This window comes from Gymnoscopelus braueri (genome assembly GCF_963280865.1).
Source record: "Gymnoscopelus braueri genome assembly, chromosome: 8".
Lineage (NCBI taxonomy): Eukaryota > Metazoa > Chordata > Actinopteri > Myctophiformes > Myctophidae > Gymnoscopelus > Gymnoscopelus braueri.
In genome coordinates, this window is record NC_137609.1 from 19,161,765 (window position 1) to 19,185,212 (window position 23,448).

A 23,448-nucleotide genomic window follows, 5' to 3' on the forward strand; every position below is an offset into this window, starting at 1 on the left:
TGAGTATGTTACGGAGAATTAGACAAGAAACTCAGGGTTACGGATGTAACCCCGGTTTCTTTAGAATTCGGAGTAACATACTCACCTAACACCCCTGTTTGTGTGCATCTGCATGCAGGAAGCGTGTTAAAGAGGATGAGCCACGTCACGCAAGAGGTTTTATACCTCTTCCGGTCTACCGGACACGTGACATACCCTTCTCAGCCAATGAATGGCCCGGGAGTTTATGGTATGTAGCTCTGCATCAACACCAGGGGGCGCTGATATCCCATAGTGAGTATGTTACTCCGAATTCTAAAGAAACCGGGGTTACATCCGTAACCCTGAGTTTCTTACCAACAGCAATGATTTAATATGTTATATGGTACCGTCAAGCACAACGAGTAATAAAGGCAATAAGAAAATGGTAAAAAAAAAAAATTATGATGATTAATAATCGTGATTACAATATTAAGCAGTGCAATTGGGATTCTCATCATAATCGTGCAGCCTAGTGGTCCGTGTCACTGGGAGTTTCTGAGTTCCATCCCTGACTGACTCAAATCAAATACTTAAAATATGGGAGCTGATGTTTCTCTGCTTGGCATTCAATGTTTAACCCATTAAGACCAGGAACGCATCTGTGTCATTTTTAGATTTCTTTGGCAATTATTTTGAAAAATCATGAAAATGTGTGCAAATCTTTGAATATATATGTTTTTTTAAAGCAAACATTTTCAACTCAAATCTTTGCCTCTGGGGATTCTACAAAATAATGTCTTCTAAATCCTAACAGTTTTCTTTTTTTTAAACTTATGTTGCTATATATCAGTGGTTCTCAAACTTTGTCATGTCAAGGACCCCCACAATTTATTTGGCCACAGACCCCAATCTCAAAATATTTTGTTCCAGGGACCCCCCCCCCCCCCCCCCAAGCAAAAAAAATAGTTTAAAGTGTCTTTAAAAATATACTGTATATATATATTTAATATATATAATTTCACGATTAAATATATATATATATATATATATATATATATATATATATCGTGAACAAATCGTGAACAAATGTTTTTACAATTTTTACAAAAATAAAAATAAATAGCAGATCGCCGCGCTATGAGCTTGTATATCTTTCTTTGAATAGCCCAAAGAAATCTTAAATGACACAGATGCGTTCCCGGATTGAATGGGTTAAAAGATAGATTTGGGTATAAGCCCCTGTAATGGAGCGGCTTCCTGTGCAGAGGGCTATACTGTATGCTTACGGTATAAGCTGCTTCATGCCTCAGAGACGGCACATAATCTCCTTAGCAATGAGCCACATCAGCTCGAACAAGGCTTGCTTACTTTTGAAATTATGCATCGGATGAACCCATTATTGTCCAATTTTAATGGCTAATTGGCAAATAATACACATTACGGCACTGTGCCAGGGTAGCCCAGGGTACGATTCTACCATGGAAATGTGCAGACAATTGAATAGTAAACAAATGTTATGGAATACTGCATTTGAAAGGTTATGTTTGCCATTGGATGAATACCAATGAAGGTGCTATAACAATCAGGCATGTGCTCGTTTTGTAAACACTGTCGCTGCGTAAAGGCAAATGAACGCAGCATCTATCAGGTCAAATACCCATAAAGCTCAGTAGGTGAGAAATGTAATGTGAAATACCATTACCCACCCAGCAGCATCAAGAATGAAGGAACACTTTTAATATGTTACACAAGTAAAGTTTATAGGGCTTGCTCTCCAATTTCAGTTATCCTAATGTTGTGGAATATTTCAAATGCCTCATTACTTGCACTTTGCGGGAAAGAAGAGTAGCTTCTCTCTGCTCTATAATGAGGCCTGAAGCTTATTAGACCGATGTGCATTGAATTTGAAAGGGCCAGTGCTTCCTCTTTCTTTTCCCCATAGCAGAGAAGGCTTGGGTCCTAATCACAAAAACACAGAGCCACATCATTACACTTGACGAAACTAAAGGGGATAATCCTGCAGTCCATTTACGGTGTTATATAATTGAATTGAATTACTCTTGCCCTTTAACGTATCACACTGTCTGTGGCATTATTTTCAAGAGATGGTGTACATGTATACTGCAACACCCTCACCCCAAATGCTTGCCCTGAAATGGCCACATGAATCATAGTGTTCCTTAACTCATTAAAACCGGGGAAGTTTAGATATTAACCACTTTAAGCATTATTTTATACTTTGGCTATTCAAAAATAGCAGATACACAAGCTAATAGCGTGTTACTTTGTGCCGCGTTACAAGCTTGTAGATCTGCTATTTGTGAAAATGAGTACATTTTTTTAAAATATATATATGTCTTTCAAGCGAACACTTTTAACTCAAATCTTTGCTTCTGGGGGTCCCTGGACCAAAACATTTTGAGATTGCGGGTCCATTGCCAAATCCATATCATTTTGACATGAAAAAGTTTGAGAACCACTGACATAGAAACATGTGTTTTTCAGAAAACTGTTAGGATTTAGAAGACATTGTAGAATCGCCCTCAGGTCTTAATGGGTTAACCAAGTCTAATGTGAGAAGTGTTGCTAATGCAGCTGCTCCCCGTGGTCTAGCCCTGCGTTGTCAGTGTGTGCCACTACTGCTGGGAAGGCTAAACGGATTAACAAAATGCTCAACTCACTGGGTTTTCCCTGTTAGCTAGGATTGGAAGAAGTAAAGACTTAAAGGCTATAAAAATAAGTTAGGGCAATGATCCTTTATTTCGTTCCGTGTTTACATGTTAGAAATATGCAATAATTCAAGCAGGGACAAATGTCACCTTTATTCAAAAACAGACTTCTGTCCTCAATATTGAAATGGAATGGTTAGGTTTAGGATTGAGATTGATGGGTTCAGTGTGCGAAAACCATTAGCTATTACCACCATATGTCCTACTGTATGTGCCATATAATGGATGGGCTCATAGCCCTTTTCTCACAACTGGAAGATACTGAGCAATGCATGATCCATCAATAGCATGTTGCATTAGTAGCAGGACCATGCACAGACTCTTGGAAGGGCTGTTGCTAAGGGAAAGGCCATGGGGTCATCAAAATAAGTAGTGTTTATTTTAGTGTACAAGTGGAAAAGTGTGGTGCAAGAGGAAATGTCATGGAGGTCACCAAAATCAGCAGGTTTCATCCTCCGTGGAGCATGAAGGTGCACAGCACATTCTATGTCAATTCATGCTGTAATATTCACAATAACTTGTGAGGGCCAAAGACAGATGGATGGACCTAACCCATTAAACAGCCTATCAATGGAACCTAGCAAGTTCACACATGAGGGTATGACATGCATGAGACAGACGTGCTAGGCATGTCATAACACCAGAATTCTCAGGAGGGTAAAACGTGAGTCTCTGCCAATGAATGGATCAAATGATTTCCTGAAAATCTGTACTTGTGTCTTACAGAGAAATGGGGCAAGGCTCATGGGTGCCAGTCATGATGGCATTACCTAGGGAGGGCAAATGTTGGTTGACTGCTTCTGAAATCCTAACCCTAACCCAGCAAAATAAAATGGGCGATCATTGAAGGAAAGGCCAACCAATCATAATTTATCCATGATCAGAGTTTTTTTTTAAACAAAATCAGTTGAACGCATCTGTCATTTGCCTGTAAATATGAAGATAATGCTTAATTATCTAATCAGGTTTAGTACTGGAGGGTTTAGATTCTGGAGGGATTAAAATAGTCAAATTTGCCATTTGCTTCACAAATTCACAAATTGTGTACATTGTATATCTTATAAGACTTGTCAGATTGGTGCACTTGCTTGTGCTGTGTCAAATTGCAGAGCCTTGGGCTCTTTCTCGAGCACTGTTAAGTAGTACTAATTGACCCCAATAATCTGAAAATAAAATTTGTAATTATTATGAAATTATGTTAAAATATTAAATTAGCGCACTCAATCATTTTATTTTGATCAGCATAATTATTTAGAAAGTTGCTTCATATTTAACTAGAAAAGTGCACTCATCGGAGTGCAAGTCTATCCAGGGCCCGCAGATTTTGGAAGGCAGTCATAGCCAAATGGAATGGAACCTGAAGAATCTGACTCATACATCTTGATCCAAAGACTCCAGAGATAATGTGTGTACTGAGTTGTGTGTGTTTGGGACAAGAATTATAGGAGTAGTAGCAAAAAGTGGTGTAAAATCTACTTCTGGCACAAATGGTCTGTATGGGAGTAGCCAGTGATCTAAGGAATCAATTTTTTTTATTATTTTTTTTATTGTACAGTTCAATAGTTATAGGCCAAAACATGAAGTGGGCTGTTATAGTGCCACCATGAGGCTGATTTGAAAGAATTGGGGTGAAAGTTATTCATTGGCCTACAGGGAGTGTGCGTGAAACGTTTCACGCTGATTGGTCCAACGGTGCCGGAGATTAGCAGCTCACGGACACATGGACGGACAAGGGCAAAAACATAGTCTCCGGCTTTCGGCCGTCCGGAGGCAATAATCTTCCCAACTCCTGAAATTGTGGCAAATGGCAAATTATGTTCACCAGGCATGAATAGCAGCTAAAGGCTATGCACCTGTGCAGGGGATAAACATGCGCTTCTACCCCCTTGTCTAGTACACAATGTGCGAGTGAAATTAACCATGTGGAATAGTACATCCAAATACCATTTGTTTCCACTGAATTAATTAACCAGTTCCTTGTAATGACAGTGTTGATACCACGATAGCTAAGATCAAATTACTTTGCTAGATCAGTTACAAAGTCTTTAGATCATAATAGCCTTATTTTCCCTGTTAGCTTTAACGTTGTAATCAAGTAATCAAGTGCACCACTCTAATTAACAATTTCACTATGCTCAGTAAGTACAATAAAGGGTTTGAAGTACAGTAACTTTTCCAAGGCTTACTAGTTCACATATTATACGTATATAAAATAAAAGTCATATACTGTTCTGATGCTGGAAAACCTTTTCTATCTTGCTCAAACAGTGTATTTCATTTTACATTGAAACTCTTGAATTATTTGGAAAAACTATGAATGAAATATTATGGTTCAATTTCTGTCAAATATGTTCTTACTGTTACAATGCTACCATGCCAAGCTTCTCTTCTATGACTTTTTAAAAGGGCTGGTTCAGAGTGTTTGACCTACAGTATAATGTTATTTATTACTGCCACCAGCATTTTCTTTACTGCTAGCTGCATCTGGCCTTCTGTGCTCGCAAGAGTGGAAATGGAATCCACACTACTCTCAATGCACCCCAAGAGAATAAAGTTGAATTTATAGTCTTTGATACGCTCTCTTGCAGAGAGTATCAAATTCACAAGGGCAATACTGACAAATCCAGTCAAAATCATGTTTTAAATACCACAAAAAGCATTGGTCATAACGGTCATCTATTTAGACATATGCACAATTAAAGGGGCATCAATATTGAATCTAATGAGTTTCATAGATTAATTGCACACTCATGTGCAGAATGTACGTCTCAATTTGAACATTAGGCATGCATCCCATGCACAGTAACAAGAGTTGATTCAACTCTGAGGGAGCAGAGTTAAATTAACCCCAATAATGTTAAAGTGTAATTGAGTAGGAATAATGTGGGCAGGAGGGTGGGTGGTGGGTGCTGGTGAAGTGGGTGTGCTGTTCGTATAAAAACATTACCGATCTGCAAGCTCACTACGCTTCGTATCATAATGCGATGTGAGCTTGTAGATCGGCTATTTTCAAATATCCAATGTATATAGGGTTAAAGTGGTTAAACTGATTTGTATGCTACATTAACTAATTTAACTGGGGATCCCTGGACCCCCAGCCGCCCCCCCAAGGACCCCTTTGAGAACCACTGCTATAGCATACAGTTTCTATTAAATACTTAACAGATTCTAACTTATGAAAACTGTCTCTCAAGTACCATATCTCTGCAACAAGTTCCCTAACAAGTTGCACAAAGCAACCATTGCAATGTGACAAAATGATACCAAACACTGCAGACAAAAATCTAAGCTTACCCTGACTCATGCAAGAAGTTAAAAACTGTGTGGAAGAGAAGAGTGTTCATGAAGGTAATGACCCTGAACCAAATTACTTGAGTGTTCACTATGTATTTAAATACTTGTCAGTCTGCCAAACAGCTACAGTACTGTAACTCAGTTGCTAACAATCAAAAGTGACAAATGTTGTCAAAATAGCATCAGTTCAGATTTAACTCTTAGTCACAAAATTTCAAAATATGTTTGAGTTAACCACATGAACCCTGCAGTACTTAGTTGACCGGAGTCCTCCAGGTTTCTATACTAGGCCGCCTCCTTTTCCCCTTCTATACTAAATTATTTGTGCTGAATTTTCACCCCAGAATAGGGACGGTAGGGTTTAAGTTGCTAAGAGGGTAAGGTTAGAGTAGTTGAAATGCAGCTGTTTCACAAAAGTATCCCAATTACTTATTACAGTAAATCAACAATCCCATGTTTCTAAAATGATAAATAGATACCACATAAAGTCAACAGGTATCATTACGTTTGCTAGTACCATGTATAGTGAATTAGAATCCCAGCTGTTAAAAAGAAATGTGGATGTTATGAAGTAATGTAGGTGTCATTATGACCCTAAGATCTTGCTGTAGACTTTCACGATCCAAAGGAGAAAAAAAGCAAGCATTGCAGATATTTGCTTATACAAGGAGCAGAGCAAGCTTAAATTGAGACAGTTTAACTACCACTTCATGTTGATATCGATTGGGTCCTTGGTATAACTTCTACAATAACCATAAAATTATTCTATAGGGTATGCATTACAATGCATTCCTGGATGCTACTCTTTCTGACACTGTTGCTTAACTGCAGACGGTCTGGTTTTTCTGTGCAGTCACCATGGAAGCAGATGCCCTATATTCCTGCGGGTATCACTTGACAAGGTCACTGGGCTGATTGATGCTAGCCTCCAGAGTCCTTCCCTGTGTTCAGGTTCAACTCGGATCTCCATTTCAGTGGTGCTAGAGAGAAGAGGGCTTGGGAGAGTCTATGGGGACCAGAGGAACACTAACATCCCCATGGAATTAATATTTCATAGCCATTAAGGTGGGATTCTATACTGTACTCAGGCACAACTCGCATCTGAGTGTGACATAAATGTATGCAACCTCCCACCAGGAGAGGGAAATCCGCTCAACGAACGAGCTGAGAGGCAATGTAATTTACATGACTTTATGCTCACTGTATTTGAACGCTTGCACTGCTGCATCTACAATCAGACGGACACAAACTGTACATCATGCCACCATGAAAGCTGTTCCATCCTGGGAGACATATTTGTCACACTATTGTATGTTTTTCCAACCTCACATACTTACTCTATATGGAAATAGCCTGTTGCAAACCCTAAATAAATTGTCCACTCGATTACTGACACTTTCAAGCACTATTGGCAATAAAGAGGCCAGAGAGGCCACATATTAAACATTTTTTTAGGAATTATTTATTTTCCTTTCTTGCAAAACTGGTGACAAACTCCATCTAAATGTTTAAATTGAGGCCTTGATATCCTCTTCACCAGATTACACTTGTTAACAATGAGGGTGGTCTTACTCCAACAGATTAGAACCTAGTGATAGATTTTCATTGCACTGAATAGCTGCATAATAGCCATACTGATCATTTCTAACTATGCATAAATAGCCCAGTGGGTGGTGAACAAGGGAGTGTGCTAAACTGATGTAGCATGCACTCACTATGCTCCTTATTATAGGTGCATTTTATGTCCCAAAATGAAATATTACAACACACTTAAGGGGACTATGGTAATACCTGGGCTGAGACATTTTATATGAGGCAATCTGACAATTTCAAATTCACAGTCAATCCAGGAGCAGGTGTACTCTAGGAAGCCTCTTTCCATAGAATAAGCACCATTTATTTTTCGCTTGTTGTCTTGGTGTATCATAAGAATAAGCTGTGAGCCTAATTGATACTTTGTCCTATGATGGTGTCGCACATCGGAAATAGCTAATCTACAACCTCACTGCAAATTTTGGCACACGAAAATTTCGTAATAAGACTGAATTAAGCTTTATAAGCAAGAAGAATATTGTGGCTCCTTTTGAGTTTAAAATATGAGCTAGCAGCATCCAGGTAATTCATGAGGTTACCGAGGGTCAGACAAAAAGGACAGATAAAGTGCAGTGGAAAATCTAATTGAATACGTCTATCCAAGCAAATGCTAAGATATAACACCCTGGGCTTGATTAAAAATGTCCTGTATAAAGCACCTTCATCTAAGCTTCAGTAATGAGTTAATAACACATAATTATGAACCATATCGCGTGACAGAAATGCTCCACGTTAATTACAGTTTTCGATGAGGTCTCAGCATCACCAATTTGTTCATGAAGGACACGTGTTGGTGAATTTCTTCCGCTGAGCTGATTAGTGGCCGCAGTGTTTTTCAAATCATTTTATTACCACATTCTATAATTAGGATCAAACGTTATGCATAAGGGTTAATTTGTATTACGTGATCTTATGTTGGTATGAAGTTGCTTACGTTTTTTTTATAAGGCAACAAAATAAGCCTCTGTGGTTTCAAATCTCTAGTGGTGCAATCGGCTGACCTTCAGGTCAATGTGATTACATTCCTTTTGTCAGTGGCAGTGTAATCCTACTGTAAAAATATGATTCACACCAAAGGAATCTCCTACAATTATTTAATCTAACTTTGAATTGTCAGGTGTTAAAATGTCTACATGATCTGGACTTCACAGGCAGCCCTATAGCTGTGAGTGTTGTTTTTGGAGACTAATCATGAATTAAATAAGATTTTTATTTGAAAAGATAACAAGAGTCTATCCACTGGCAGCTAAGGTCAAAAGCCTATAAGCTGACCCATTCGGATTTAGAATAGTGGTTTAGAACAATGGTTCTCAAAAACAACAGATCTACAAGCTCACAGCGTGTCACTTTGTGCCGTGCTGCGAGCTTGTATATCTGCTATTTTTGAATATTTTTACACAAATCTTCTCTTCTGGGGGGGCCGGGCCTGGCACAAATGTTCAGATGGGGGTCCGTGGCCAAACATATATACATTTGGGGGTCCTTGGCATGAAAAAGTTTGAGAACTACTGATTTCGAAGGCCTCAGGTCTTAATGGGTTAAATTAACAATCAGGATTTTGCTGGGCAGGGATAGAGGGGTGAGAGCATTTTCGTTTTATTTACCTTGAACAATGAGATGTACTTTTGTGGACTTGGGTTTCTTGTTTGTGAGGATGGAGCAGACGTAGGGTCCTTCATCGTGGACGTCCACATTCTGGATCATGATGCTGTACTCCGTCACCGCTGTGTTCTCCATCAGCACGACGCGAGGGTCCAGGGACCACTTCTCATTGCCTGCAAACAGAATGGTGGTCCGGTTCAACCACGCCACGCGTGACACCTTGCTGTCCACATTGCATCTGGTAGGAAGGAAGATAAAATAGGTTACTGATTAATATTTAACCACATTAACCCCTTTTTTTTTAGGGCACATTTTCTGAAAAACAAATGCATTTTAATGTATTCAAAAATAGTAGATAGGGCTGTCACAATCATGACATTTTAATTACTTGATGATTAATTCATCACAAAAATAATTGCGATTAACAATTGTGTTTTTGGCATTCAACATCGGAACATATAAATACAAATTACATTTATGTTAGCCTTCGTAAACAAAAATTGCACAGATATGACAAATAATTTAAATTATGCAAAGAAATTACTGACATTTAATGGTTTTATATATTTTTTAAAACATCTAAGTAGTGGAGATAGCCAATATACAAGCTCACAACGTGTCGCATCGCGATAGGAAATTATGTAATTATAGTGAGAGGCCTGCATTAACCCTGGTGTCCCTATTGAGGGGAAAATGTAAAAAAACGAATTCCTTCTTTTTTTTGAAGATCTACAAGCTCACACTCGCTGTGAGCTGCATGATTCATGTCATGTTTCCAAAAGAAAAAAATTAAACCAAAGAAAGTTTTAGAACAATAGGTCAACCTGTCTTAAACTCTCAATAGATTTTCAAACTGAAGTCCTGACTGAGATTGGTTTCTGGAAGTGGTTTCTAGAAGATGACATACCATGATATTCACTGCTTGAAGCTTAGAGCAATCAAGACCACCACACTATAAGATATGATATACTTTTTTATTGTCCCCATGGGGGGATTTCCTTTGGTCCATCCTGCAGTTCCACATAAGGGAAGGGGGGAAAAAATCAGTATCACAATTCAAGTATACACACCTGCTGACAATGACAACATAAGAACATATTGCACTACCCACATGGCCCACATACTGCACAACCCTTATACATAAATATAGACTGGTGACATATTGCACACCCCTTATGGCCAATGACCATGTTCCCACAATCCACAAGACGACACACTACTATGTTTTCCCTATATGGAGACACTTGAATTTATTTCAGCATCAATTCTAAACGTGACCGCAAACCAATCAAAGCTGAAATTACCGTAGCCTTTCTCTGCGGAGGGGACTAATGCTGCCAGGACAATCAGTGAATAAATTAGTCCCTACCTGGTAAAACTATTACATTTGTATTTACCTTGCTTTCTAAGAGATTTGGTGGATAAAAAATATGTTCAGGAAATGTACAGTACACCACGCAGAACAGCAAAACATACAATATAACTTTACACCCCTCAACTTGTTTTTGTTTGTTGCCTTGATCTTACGTAATACCATCTGAATGGGTCCACGGTCGAATGACCACTGTGACTCTGATTCTTGTGTCTTTTATCGTTCACGTATGCTGTGTTGTTATCTGTTCTTTATTGCTTTTTGTATGACTGCTGAAATTGCCATGGTGACTACATTTATCTCATGGGATCAATATATGTCTGTCTGTCTGTCTGTCTGTCTGTCTGTCTGTCGGTTTTCAACACTCCCTTTGCTAAAACACCTACCATTTATTTATTTGCCGTTAGGATTTGTTAAAATCAAATTATCATAGGATTTCTCAGAACACATTTTGGGCAAGTGACGCTGTGAACATTATTTGGTAACATTCAGAGAGCCAAGATGAACTTTGAAATGTCCAACAGTGATGTTAACCCACAGGTCATGAAGTAGCCTAAAGCCTATGTCTTTGTACCCAACCTATGTTCAAATCAGCATAACAGAGAGCCTCCCACACAGATGAAGGGCTCCAACAATAACTTCAGCCTCAAGGGTCACATGGCTACTACAGTACAGTTGCAGCCAGCTTCTACATCAGTGAGCCTGTTCTACACAGGCCTTAGAGCATAAAAGGTACTCTAGGTTCCCACTGAATTACTGATCAATGCCCTATTAAACAAAACATTCTGTAATCTGCACACACATTTTTTTATTTTTTGTTCTGAATTGGCATCCAGGGAGTGTGTGTGCACAGTTTCGGAGCGACCGGGCCAACGGTGCCAACGCACACGGACGGACACACACACGAATGGACACAGGGACGGACGGACAAGGGGTAAAACATACTCTCTCGCCATGCCTTCGGCCTGGCGGAGACAATAAAACTAAAGAAAAAACGACAAGGATTCACCCCCTACCCACCAAACTGACTGTCCTGACTACTACAGACTAAGACCTACAGTAACTGAGATCAGTCAGATCAGACATTGGTTGTACAAGTGTACACATCGCACAGACACCTGGCACTGTTGTGCGCCTGTGTGCAAAAACAATGAAATAATTGTCCATGTCAGGAGGTTGTAGTCTGCAGTCTTGAAAGAACCGGAAGCTGAAGCAGCATTGGGAACAAACAAAAAGACACAGAGCATTTTTACTCTACTCTGGTGTAGTATGTGCTCGGGATAGGAATTGAGAATATGGTATTATAGTTAAAATGTGCTACAGGCACTGGCTGTGGCTTATCTAAGCTGGTTGTTCCTGCATTAGAAGCAGAAGAGAAGGAAAAATAATTTGCTCAGGCTGAACAAGGCTAAAAAGCCAACAAGAGCTCTACACCTCCGTTATCGATGGGAGACCCGATTTATTAAGGGTAGAGCAACACACCTCGCTGCCGCTGATGGTTGTGTACACACCGGATTATGCAATTTTTGGCCACAGAAGGTGTGTCACACTCGCAGCCTTTAATGATGTCCAAGAAGAGTCTCAGAATTTTTTTTAATTATGAAACACATTAAACCTTAATATATAGGTATAGTGGATGTACAGTATGTGGCATTGTTAATATGCAGATCCATTCTAATTTGCCCTTGTGTCTTGTGCTGTAACACATACATCTCCATTAAAGTGTGTTTGCTGTGACAGGGCATTGGTACAGCCAAATTGTACTGAGGTCTGCTCTTACCGAGTGCTTTCATGCGAGGTATTTAGTACTCAGTTTTGACAGGGTTTTGTCCAACTAAGGGACCTTGCTGACAAGAAGGCACATCAAGGTCTTCAACCTCTAAATCATAACCCAGACAGCTTTCAAAGAGGGTACATTTCTGAGAACCAGTATTTGGGTACTGTCCAACAATGGGTGACATTGTCAAAAACTATTCTTCCTTCAGTCGTGTGACAATTGATGTACTTTTCTAAATTACACCACATGACAAAGGGCTTTGTGCAATGTAGCCTACTTTGAATTGATTCTTTCAACTGCACTTCAGATTACATTTGCTGTGCCGTCTAGACACTTTAATGTGGTGAAACGGTTAAGACTGGACAGCCTACATGTCTAAAAACCTACTCTAAAAAGCTATATTTACTTAAGGAAAAGTAGATCCAGGTCATATTGTTCGCATTCTCAATATTTCATTTTATTTTCTGTGCTACATAGAAAGAAAATATCTTTGTTCAAGGAAAGTCAGGTAGCCTACAGTTTTGGAGGAAATCCTCAAGGACCAGGTTCAATTAGATCGTTTATAGCACTCAGTTATCATGCATGTCCTCATGCATATGTATGAAATATGAAAAAATGTAAGTGCAAGTTTGTTCTCAATTTAGGGTCTAAATACATACTTAGATGCTCAGTAATTAAAGCTCAGTTTGAGACTGATGTGCTGCCAAGTATTTAGGGTATCGTATTACAATCATCCAGATGTGTAGATTGCAAAACCATCTTAAATTAAACAATACTACTGCATATACTTCCAGGTTCTAAATCTAAATGGGCATAGTCCTCTGGGTGTGCTCCAGTCCCATTACGTTGGCAGCTGTCCTCCATGAAACTCCTGTTTATTTTTTACCTTTGCTTCATATGTATATGAGGGGTGATTGAAATGTTCTGACATACAACATTGTAGCTAACCCCTTCAAAGAAATATCTCCCCAAGTGATATGCAATGTGGAAGTAAAATACAATATAATGTACAGCATGTGCATTTTAATTTTTTCCCCTCTTTTTTAAAACACGCCTAACCTTTGCGATCAGCCCTTCTACATCACTAGAGGTTCAGGCCGCTACGCGGCCCTCACTTCTAGTAGCCTGGCCCGCACATCGGAGACAGAGACAGTACAGATTACTTGTGTATAATTATTGGAGTTTATTTGGAATAAGAGTAAACTTTTTATTGTGAAAAAAAAACTCTGTCTGAGGTCACAACCTAAAAGATCAGCGGTACATGTTATTTTTGTTGTTGTGTAACAGAGAACGTTTTATTGTGAAAGAGTTAACCGGAAGTGGAATTCAGTGTCACTCCGTCTGAGGTCACAGCCTAAACTGCCTTCGCTGTAGCGGGGGTCCTGACGCTCTGGTCCGTAGCTTTTAGCGGTTATTAGCTTACTATTAGCATCGTCTATGGGAAAGGCCATGTTAACGGTTAGCGATTATTACTATTAGTATCGGCTAAGGAAAAGCCCATGTTAACGGTTAGCGATTATTAGCTTACTATTAGCATCGTCTATGGGAAAGCCCATATTAACGGTCAGCGATTAATAGCGATAACATTCTAACGGAGGCTACATTCTACGTCAATTAAAAAATTATAATTCTTTGGAAAATTCCACAAGAGGCCGCTCTAACGCAACTTCGGAATGATCCCTCGACTCTGAAGGAATGGACGGATGTGACGTCATCCCAAAAAACGTCACTTCCGTACACTCCTGTTAGGATTTGTATAAAAACACATCTAGCTCGAATGTCTTCTTTTTTTGGTGAAAACTAGCCATATTCAACGGGCGCAACAAAATGGCAGATCGTGGTAAAATGTTTTTACTCCGGTGGATAGACGAGACCCTCCCCCACCCCCCAGACACTCTTTGTTTACATCCACGTGCACAACGTGGCTTCTGCGGCTCTCCAAAGATCGTCAAAATAAGGTAAAAAACGCTGGCACGAGCGGATGAATTCATTAAAGGATCTACACCATGAATTTTTTTTTTTTAATAATATTTAATATCATATTGTTTATGTCCCTCAAACGTTTTTCAAAAGGTTTGAGCCTAAATCAAGCCTCATATATACTCATTCCAACTAACTTCTCTCTGGCTTATAAAGCACTTTCACCTGCAATACCACATTGTCCTGTTTGCCACGGGGCGCTATTGAGCCAGTTTGTATGCATGTTGTCTCCTGGTTCTGTGTGGAAAACTGAAAAACTGGAGGGATTGTACTCTGACGTGACGTCACGTCAGGGTGCAAATCAGTTTGGCCTGTTTTGAGACCAATTTACAGAGAACCACAGATTTGCTGTGAAAGCCTGAGTGTTCAAACTGGGGTAATTTGGGGGATAGAAGAGAGGTAGGGGAGACCAAAAACACACAAAAAAGAAGAAAAAGTTAAAATTCATGGTGTAGTCCTTTAAATAATACCTGGCAGTGAATGTGTTAACTCGACAAACATACTTCACTCTTGTCATATCCTGCTCACCCAAACAAGTGCTATGCTTCCTATCACAGTTGTGTTTCAGATGGAATACAATACCTTATTTCCCCACTTTAGAATCTGCATTTTCATATGATATAGTACCTCATATCACCCTGACATTAATATTGAAGATACTGTAATAGACTAAAAGACCCTGCATCAAGAAACAGTAACATTCAATAATAAAGCAAAATAATTAATGAAGATGTCTAAGTCCAATATTTCAGAGAAAGTTTTCATTTAAAGGGGCTTGAAAGCCTAGGCTGATTTTGTAGTTAGTTTTTCGCTGCAGCTGTATTGCTTACATCACACGGTGTACTAAAAGGTCAGTATGCGGCCACCCATATTTTTTACCTTGCTGTAGTTATTAACCTGAACTGGGAAACAAACTATAGAATCAGCCTCGGGTTTCATCACCCCTTCCACCTCTGTCATAGTAAAATGGATATTATCTAGGTCCTGGAAGTCCTCAAATACCAACTGTAGAGATCAACTGAATGTATTGTTTTGAGAAGTATAATACACAAGAAAAGCATGACTGTATAAAGATCAAAGACATGATTTATTTCACACCACATACTACTCCACTCCAACAGTCTGTGCAAACACTCACTGGCAATAGAAAAGTAAACCAATGCCAAAGTTTAAGTATTGTCAAGTCATGTCAAGTCTATTTATATAGCACCAAATCACAACAATTCCCTCATGAGCAAGAACTTGGCAATGGCAACAAAACACCCCCCTTTAATGGGAAGAAACCACAAGCTGAACCCGGCTCTAGGTGGGCGGCCATCTGCCTTGACCAGGTTTTAGAAGAAAAAGAGAGAGAGAGAGAGAGAGAGAGAGAGAGAGAGAGAGAGAGAGAGAGAGAGAGAGAGAGAGAGAGAGAGAGAAAGCGAGAGAAGAGGGGGGGGAGTGGCGGGAGCGTGCAAGAGTGAGTGAAAGAGGGGGGGGGGGGGTGTGCACAGCAACAACAGCAATAACAATAACAACTATAATAACATTCTGCAGCCATAATCCACGGAATAATGCTACAGTCCATTGTATAATGATCATCATGCTTCACTGGGCGAACTGTCAGCACGTTTGAAATTTTCAATTTATAAAGACTCTGTGCTGATTTGCATATCTTTAACATTAGCTGGAGAGCACAATGGAACATTTGGCCATCCATTTACAACAATAAAATACACCCTGAACTCTCTCCCGAGTCCAGAGTACACAACTGGTGACAAAAGATTCATATTCAGGACAGATCATTGTTTTCTCAAGCCTCCGTGCCTAGCCTTCCACTCACCGGACTACAGTAGATGAATGTCATAACTCATGTTGTGCTGTATGATGCACACAGTCAAAGGAGATAGCTAGATGAGAAAGCAGATCTATTACAATGTTCAGGGTCTCCATGTGAAGCAGAAGTACATCTTAATGCAACTTGTAATGCATAGTTAAAGTATCTGTATACAGTCATCTTGGTTGCTTGTAAGAAAGCCATCATCCGGAAGTGACTACAGGGCACACTACCAACAAAACAAAATCTACAAAAAATCAACAGCCATATACCGTGAATGCAACATCCAATCAATCACATATTGAGGGGCCTCATACGGCGCACCTCCATGAGCGCTTTCACTTCTACCCACAAATGTGAAAGAACCATAATAATGTCACATGTCTCCCCCCTTTTCCACTCCGTCCATTGGCTCCCATTGCCCGCAACACAGGTCTACAAGGCAACCAAAGGCATGGCACTGGGGGTGCCATGCCTTGAAAACCTGATTCAACCTTACAACCCCTCCCGCTCACTCAGATCAGCTAACACAGGGAAGCTGTCTGAACCATCCCTAAAGCACATGAGACAACGCTCCACACATCACAGACTCTTCTCCCTCCTGGCTCCCGAACTGTGGAACAAACTGCAGTCAGAAATGCAGATTCACTCCCAATTTTCCTGCAGCAATCTGAAGACTCACCTCTTCAGACTCCACCTTACCCCTTAGCACTTCAATCTCTCTTAATGTTAGCCTTCCTTTAGGAAAATTCCCAAAATATTAGCCACAGTAAAGGGTCCTTCTAGTTGTTACACTTGGGTGCACTATTGAACTTAAGAATTACCATAAACTATTCATAATTATTCAGGCAGCGTTCATGTATTCAAGAGCAAGGTCATCAGAACTGTATACCAAATGGATGTTACTGGCCTGTCACAGTTCATAATAGCTAGTAGATAAGTCATAGGCTGGCTCCAACCTCATGTCAACGATTCCACATCATTACAATAGTGGCTGCCAGATAGCACTGAGTGCACAGCCTGACCATGTTCAGAATATGCAAATATTAATGCACTTAAATTGGTCTGTAGTGTGCTTAACTGGTATTTAACGGGTGCAAAATGCTTGAAACCACAAAATGATTTAGTTTCCAAAGCATGTCAAGACATTTCTTTTCTCACATTCAATAGACAATTGCCACAGATATTCAGGCCATTTTTGTCACAGGCGTTATGCTAGCAAGTAATAACACTTCTTCCTTCAGTCTAAAACTCATAAATCCTGCGCCCTCCTGCATAACGGATGACAAGTCTACCTCATTTAAAAGCATGTTAGACAAAAAGAGATCACTTTTGCCAGAATAATGATGTGGAGATGCTTTCTCAGTGCTCCCGTTTACACTCAAAAAATGAAACTTTTTTCCACCAATACAAAAAACACACAAAGGTTAGTTTCACTCTTCAAGCCTCGGGAAAAAAACTAAGAAAACAGGGTCAGAATGAGGGTCAGTGCTGGTTGTATAATGTTTTCTTAATGGCAATAACATGGCAGCTCTGTGATACTTTCATGAACCTTGACTCAACCCTTATGCCAGCTTTGATAACGTACCCATGCACAAGATTTAGAGTATTGACACTGGTGGGGAGTAGTGTGCACAATTACTGGAGGAAGTTTATCTAATAACTGACTCCTGGCTTTCAGGTGATAAGAAGCGGCTGGACACTTCATGTGCATGGGAGAATCATGTTTGTCTATATCCTCCCTCATTACCAACTGTAGCCCTTGGTAGGCGTGACACAGAAGTGTGGTGCAAATCGGGATTTGGTATAATGACTAAGAAGAAAGAGAGGAAAAAGTGCTCCTTGGAGTGCTTTCGGCGTGGCGGAGACAATAATAATTATCTGCAAATCGACAAACATACATATGTTGCCATACTATAAATTATTACTCATGTGGTAATTGCAAATTTTTGCATCTTGCACAATCCTGGACTTTGCACACTAAACCACTTTTTAGCCCTAGCAATTATATAGTTCATGTTGTTCATGTTCATTACTTATTTAAGGCATCTCATCCTAATCATCTACTGTACAGTACATACAGTAGGACTACAGTCACTCTTGGAAATAAATATATTAAGAAAAATATATATCATAAATATATATCATAAATATATATCATATCATACATATATATATATTAGTGCAGTACACTATTGTTCATCTGCCTCTGCTCCACTATCTTCAAGACAGAAATCTATGCATTTGTGTCAGCTGAAAGGTTAGGTGATCATGATTAGTAATTTCTTAGCATAACCGTTCAGATCTCCTTTACTGCCACGAATCTGCTGAGGTCACATCATGCTCTATAAGCCGCTGTTTACACAGAAAAGGGGAACGATAATTCAATTGCCCTCCCGATTCAACATCGTTATTCTATCAGGATTAAGATAGTAAACAACAGTGACAGTGGCATCAATTTGTGTTCATTGGGTTTCTCACAGTCACTACAGAAACTAATCTCAAAATGATTTGTTCTTCTTAAATGTTTGATTTCCTCTATGGCAGCTTTAGACAAGGTTCCAAAAGCCTCATCACAAAATTACCTTTTAACATACAAAAGCACTTATGCACTGCTGGTAAAAAATAAATACAAATAAAAGACAGGAAAATATTTGGCAATTTGGAGAGAATAATTATTTTTCCCTGTATCTGATCTGGTCAATCTGGTCAAATAGCATACCAGTGGCATTGAATATAATGCCTTTAAATACTACAAGTGATACCACCAGTGATTTATTTATCATTATAGGAATGGCAATATGCAACATTAATATGTTATATATTATATAGACACTGGGGGCCCTATTTTAACAGCAGAACTTTGCGCCCCGGGGGTATGGCCACTATCTAAAATATTACTACATAGCCCATTATGTGGGCGCAATGTCTTAGTGCCTGGCACAACACATCCTGAATTAAACATGGGTGTGTTTTGGGCTTTACATTAATTAAACCAGCAAGTTTTAGTCAGCCTGGCTGCACCAAATTTAAAATGGAGGCGCTGATTTCAAGGTATGTTGTTGTTGTTAAAGACATGCTTCCTATTTCTACTAGTTTTCATCATAGTGAGCTACAATAGATGAGAGTTGTCTTGTGCATTAACAGGCCTATTGAAGCAAAATAAATAAATAAAAGTAACGCAAAAGTAACAAGTAACGTAACTAGTTACTTTTATAGCGCAGTAACAAGTAAAGTAACCAAGTAAATTTTTTTTTAAAGCAGTAAATAGTAAATGAACAACTTTACTAATTTAAAGTAACGTATGTAAGTGACAGTTTTCTTTGCTTGGAGATGAGCGGTGGGGAGAGAGGGAGGGAGAGAAAGGGAGAGAAAATAGATGCTAGAAGCATCTATTTTATAACCTGACTGTCAAATGGAAGAAGCTTGCGACACACATTTTGTTTCACAGCCTACTTCCATCTGAGACTCCGGTAGCAGAATCGATGACAGACGGCATTTAAATTTTTTCAAGCTACTTGGCAGGTGATTGGATGATCCCGCCCCTAGCAGCCGCTGATTGGTTCTAACACGCAGCGGACCGGGCAGCTTTACTCCCTGAGTGATCCCAGACCTCCTTCCTGAAATCAAATGCAAATGAGATTTCCGGAGGGAGGGGGGTTTACCAGGCTATCTATTTTAGCCGCTATCCTATAATTTAGGTAGTTTACAATTAGTAGGAGCCTATACACTTTATTACAGAATATCTTCAAATACCTCTCATCCTGTGAGAATGTCATGAAACTATTGTCTCTTCTAAAAGAAGAACATAACTGAAAATGAGTGAGTGATTATTAAGTTGATATGTCAAGATATCACTGATGTATCTTGGACATAAACGAGGAGACAATGCTGGAGGAAGGTGTGATTTTCTTTGGATGCCCTCATCTCCTGAAATTAAGCTATATCACATTATTGATGCTGCTTGATGGTTGCACACTCACTTTTCCTCAGAAGAAAATTGTTCCAATCCGTCATTTAAATAACAATGTGTCAAGGTTCAATTGCACCTAGCTCTTTAATGGAATGGGAGAAGACTCTTATTGGTCCAATTTGTTATGCCCAAAACACACCCATGACTAATTCAGAGGCTTAATACCACCCATTTGTGCTTAAAACCGAGCTTTTCACCCAGATAACATGCCGCCTAACTAGAGAAATTGAGGTGGACACACCTCGGAAACATTTTGTGCCCTGTGTTTTAGACCGTGTGCCATAGATCGTCTAAATAGGGCCCTCTGTCACATGCGCACGCACGCATGCACACACGCACACACACACACACACACCATTGTTCAGTGAAAAACTGAAAAATACAACACAAACGCACTCTACCTCGAACATACAGTATACTCCACAATTGATGGAATTCATCACATTGCGGTTTGCAATCAATTCACATCAATCTCTCTGTTTACACTTGCTCTTATCATCGGGCATTGATGGGATCTAGCCTCTGACATCTACTGTTTCTTTGTTCGTGTAAGAAAGAGATGAAAACTCGAAAAGGAGAAATACCACTATTACTACCAGCACAACTAATAATAGGGCCAACAAGTCACTGCAGCATTGGCCTTTAATTACACGGGTCTTTGGTTACATTGGTAATAAGGCAACACCAACCTCTACACAGCAACATCCTAAGTATTATTTTAACTCTGAAAGGGTCAATATTTTATACTTTTAGAGTTAAATGAACACTCACAATTTTTCTGTGTCCAATATTCCACCAATGCTGGCTTAAAGCAACTCTGGACAGAACTGGATCAATGAAATAACAATTGTCACGCTGTTGTTATTCCTCTAATTCAGCTGGAATACAATCACGGTGAACTTAGTGTTACTCCTAATACCTGAGTGCAAAGTGAATGAGGCTGCGAATAGAAATGGAAAACATGGCCAATAGGAGGTGTTGCTGTAACATCAAGTCTTGGTCAATGAACAGTAATTTCTCAAGGCACTACTACACTATATCCACTGCTGCCAAGCTCAAGCCACCCTGCTACATTCACTGTGAAACAAAATAACTCAAATGTCACAAACATCACTCCAAAAGGGGAAATTAAAACAACAAAAACAACAAAACATCTTTGCTTCGTTTATCTTCTGCATAACATGTCATATTCTGATAAAGTCATGTTGTCAAGGATATCTCCGTCTCATTGCATGAGGTTACAGCATTTTGACCTACTTACTTTGCACATCCTAATAAGTAGGACACACCTATTGCATTTCTCCTTTGTCAATATCCATAATCACTAGAAGAAATGCAATCGGGACAGGAGCAATATTTTAGACAGTTTTCTTTCTTGAAGTAAATTGAAGCTAATAAATGTACTAACAAGCTATCCATTGTGTTGTGTGTGTGTGTGTGTGTGTGTGTGTGTGTGTGTGTGTTTTTCCCTTGCATGGCTCTCCAGGAATCTTTTTTCACGTTTTATACTTTAAAAAAACATTTGACTTTATTTTGTATAATGGTACAAACTTTAAAAAACAATCTCCTCTGAACGGAAGAACCCCCGCCCCCTTCCAGCAAAACATACAACTCTCATGTGACGTCAGAGCAATTGATATCGCCACAGTTTCGGCACAAACATGGGGATGAATGCATTCTTGTTCTCACAATTGTCTCTCGATTTTATTTATCCCTCAGGCATTGGCTCGTTTGTTGTTAGGCCAACGAGGACCTACATCCCATAGCCTGAGAGGATGAGTGCTCATGCAAATGTTTCAACAATGGAGAGTCAGGGCCCTGATTAAAGGTTTCATGACATTCATTTTCATTTTTCGTTTTTTGTTTTGTTTGATGACCTCAATTACACCCCAAAAAACAGAACTTTGAACATTCAGTGGATTTTCTGTGGTCTGGGGTTTTCTGAATAATTAGGATTAAAAAAAGTGCTGGGATTGACCCTAGACTTTGACGTCATAGTCCATTAATCCCGCCCCCTCCCCTCCCCTATCCTTCTCCTTTGGGGGGGCGGGGGGGGGGGGGGGCGGAGCAGAGGCGATGATTGACAGGAAAAATCCCTCAACAGCGAAACCCGCAGGCAAATCGTTTTTTTTTTCATTGCAGCTGAAAAGGCCTCAGAACAAGGAGAAAAAAAACTGCCATGGCTCACTGGAGTGGATTTTTCAGTTAAAACATTTTAATACACATTTGAAGGACCATGATTAATACTTTTAATGTTTTGTAAATCTGAATGTCATGAAACCTTTAAAGCATCTCCCCTTCTATCTATCTCAACAAGTTAACACACATCGGTATGTTTCACACATTTGCTCAATGCTGCTACTGCTGCCCAAAATATCTGATCTCCAAGCAAAAAACCTCCTCTAACCACCTCTAAGCTAAAAACAGCTGTAAAAACCTTTATTTAATTTTATTTCATTGGATTAATGAAGGAATAAACCTTTGAGATGCCACCTAGGAGTGGAACACAAGTCTTTCAGATCGGATGGATTGAAACGAGGTGAGTAGGGCTTTCTGTCCATATGTGCGTAATATGTGCGCTGTCACCAGCCGACGTTTCCTTTTTGCTTGATATCATTTGATGGAGAGACAATACAATCATTACTGATACACCTAATGAAAATAGGCACTTCAGTTTATAGAGAACTTTGAATTAGAATTATAATTGACTGAGTACTGCTTAGTTAAACTGCCAGTGTCCTTACAACCAAATATTTAGTTTTGCACTTAAAAACCATGTCTTAGCGGTAGTCTTTTTAAGTCAAGGTGCAAACTAGCAGACCGCATTGCGCCCTCTAGACAGCTATCCAGTCAACATAATGTCTATAACACTCAACCATGCATCAACATTACATTTAAGTATGCAATAATATTAAAGACTAAGATATGATATTATTTGTTGAACATAGTGGTGTGACTGAGACTGCTATGAACTGGTATTTAAAAGCTAAGGGCTTCTTCTCAATGGATAGTTGTGAATGGGGATTAGTGTGAAACAAGAGGACCTCAACAAAATAGCAGCAGTAAGGTGGTGGTGTAGTGATAGGAATGCTACTACAGTTCGGGAATTGTACTTCAAAAGGATAACATGACTGTCATACCATGACAGTCATGGTGCCGAGTCCCCCTGGTCTAAAGTTGTGTTCGAATTTTTTTTTTTTTTTTTTTTGTAATGTATCAGAGTGCAATACACCTCCCAACCATTAGTGTCGCATGGTTGAAAGTATCGGAGACAATTTGGAGAAAAAGGCCGGTGATGGGATTAAAATGCTTTTTATTGAACAATACGGGAGATACGAGTACTTATCGCGG

At 39.4% G+C, this 23,448-nt stretch overlaps 1 protein-coding gene across 1 annotated transcript in view; it reads right to left on the reverse strand.

Moving 5' to 3' along the window:
* Positions 1 to 23,448, reverse strand: part of opcml (opioid binding protein/cell adhesion molecule-like) — a 182,457-nt gene that overhangs the window by 87,567 nt on the left and 71,442 nt on the right. Inside the window, exon 2 of the mRNA XM_080436391.1 lies at positions 9,182 to 9,417. Coding sequence (XP_080292517.1) covers positions 9,182 to 9,417 — 236 coding nt within the window. The remainder of the gene's footprint in view (positions 1 to 9,181; positions 9,418 to 23,448) is intronic.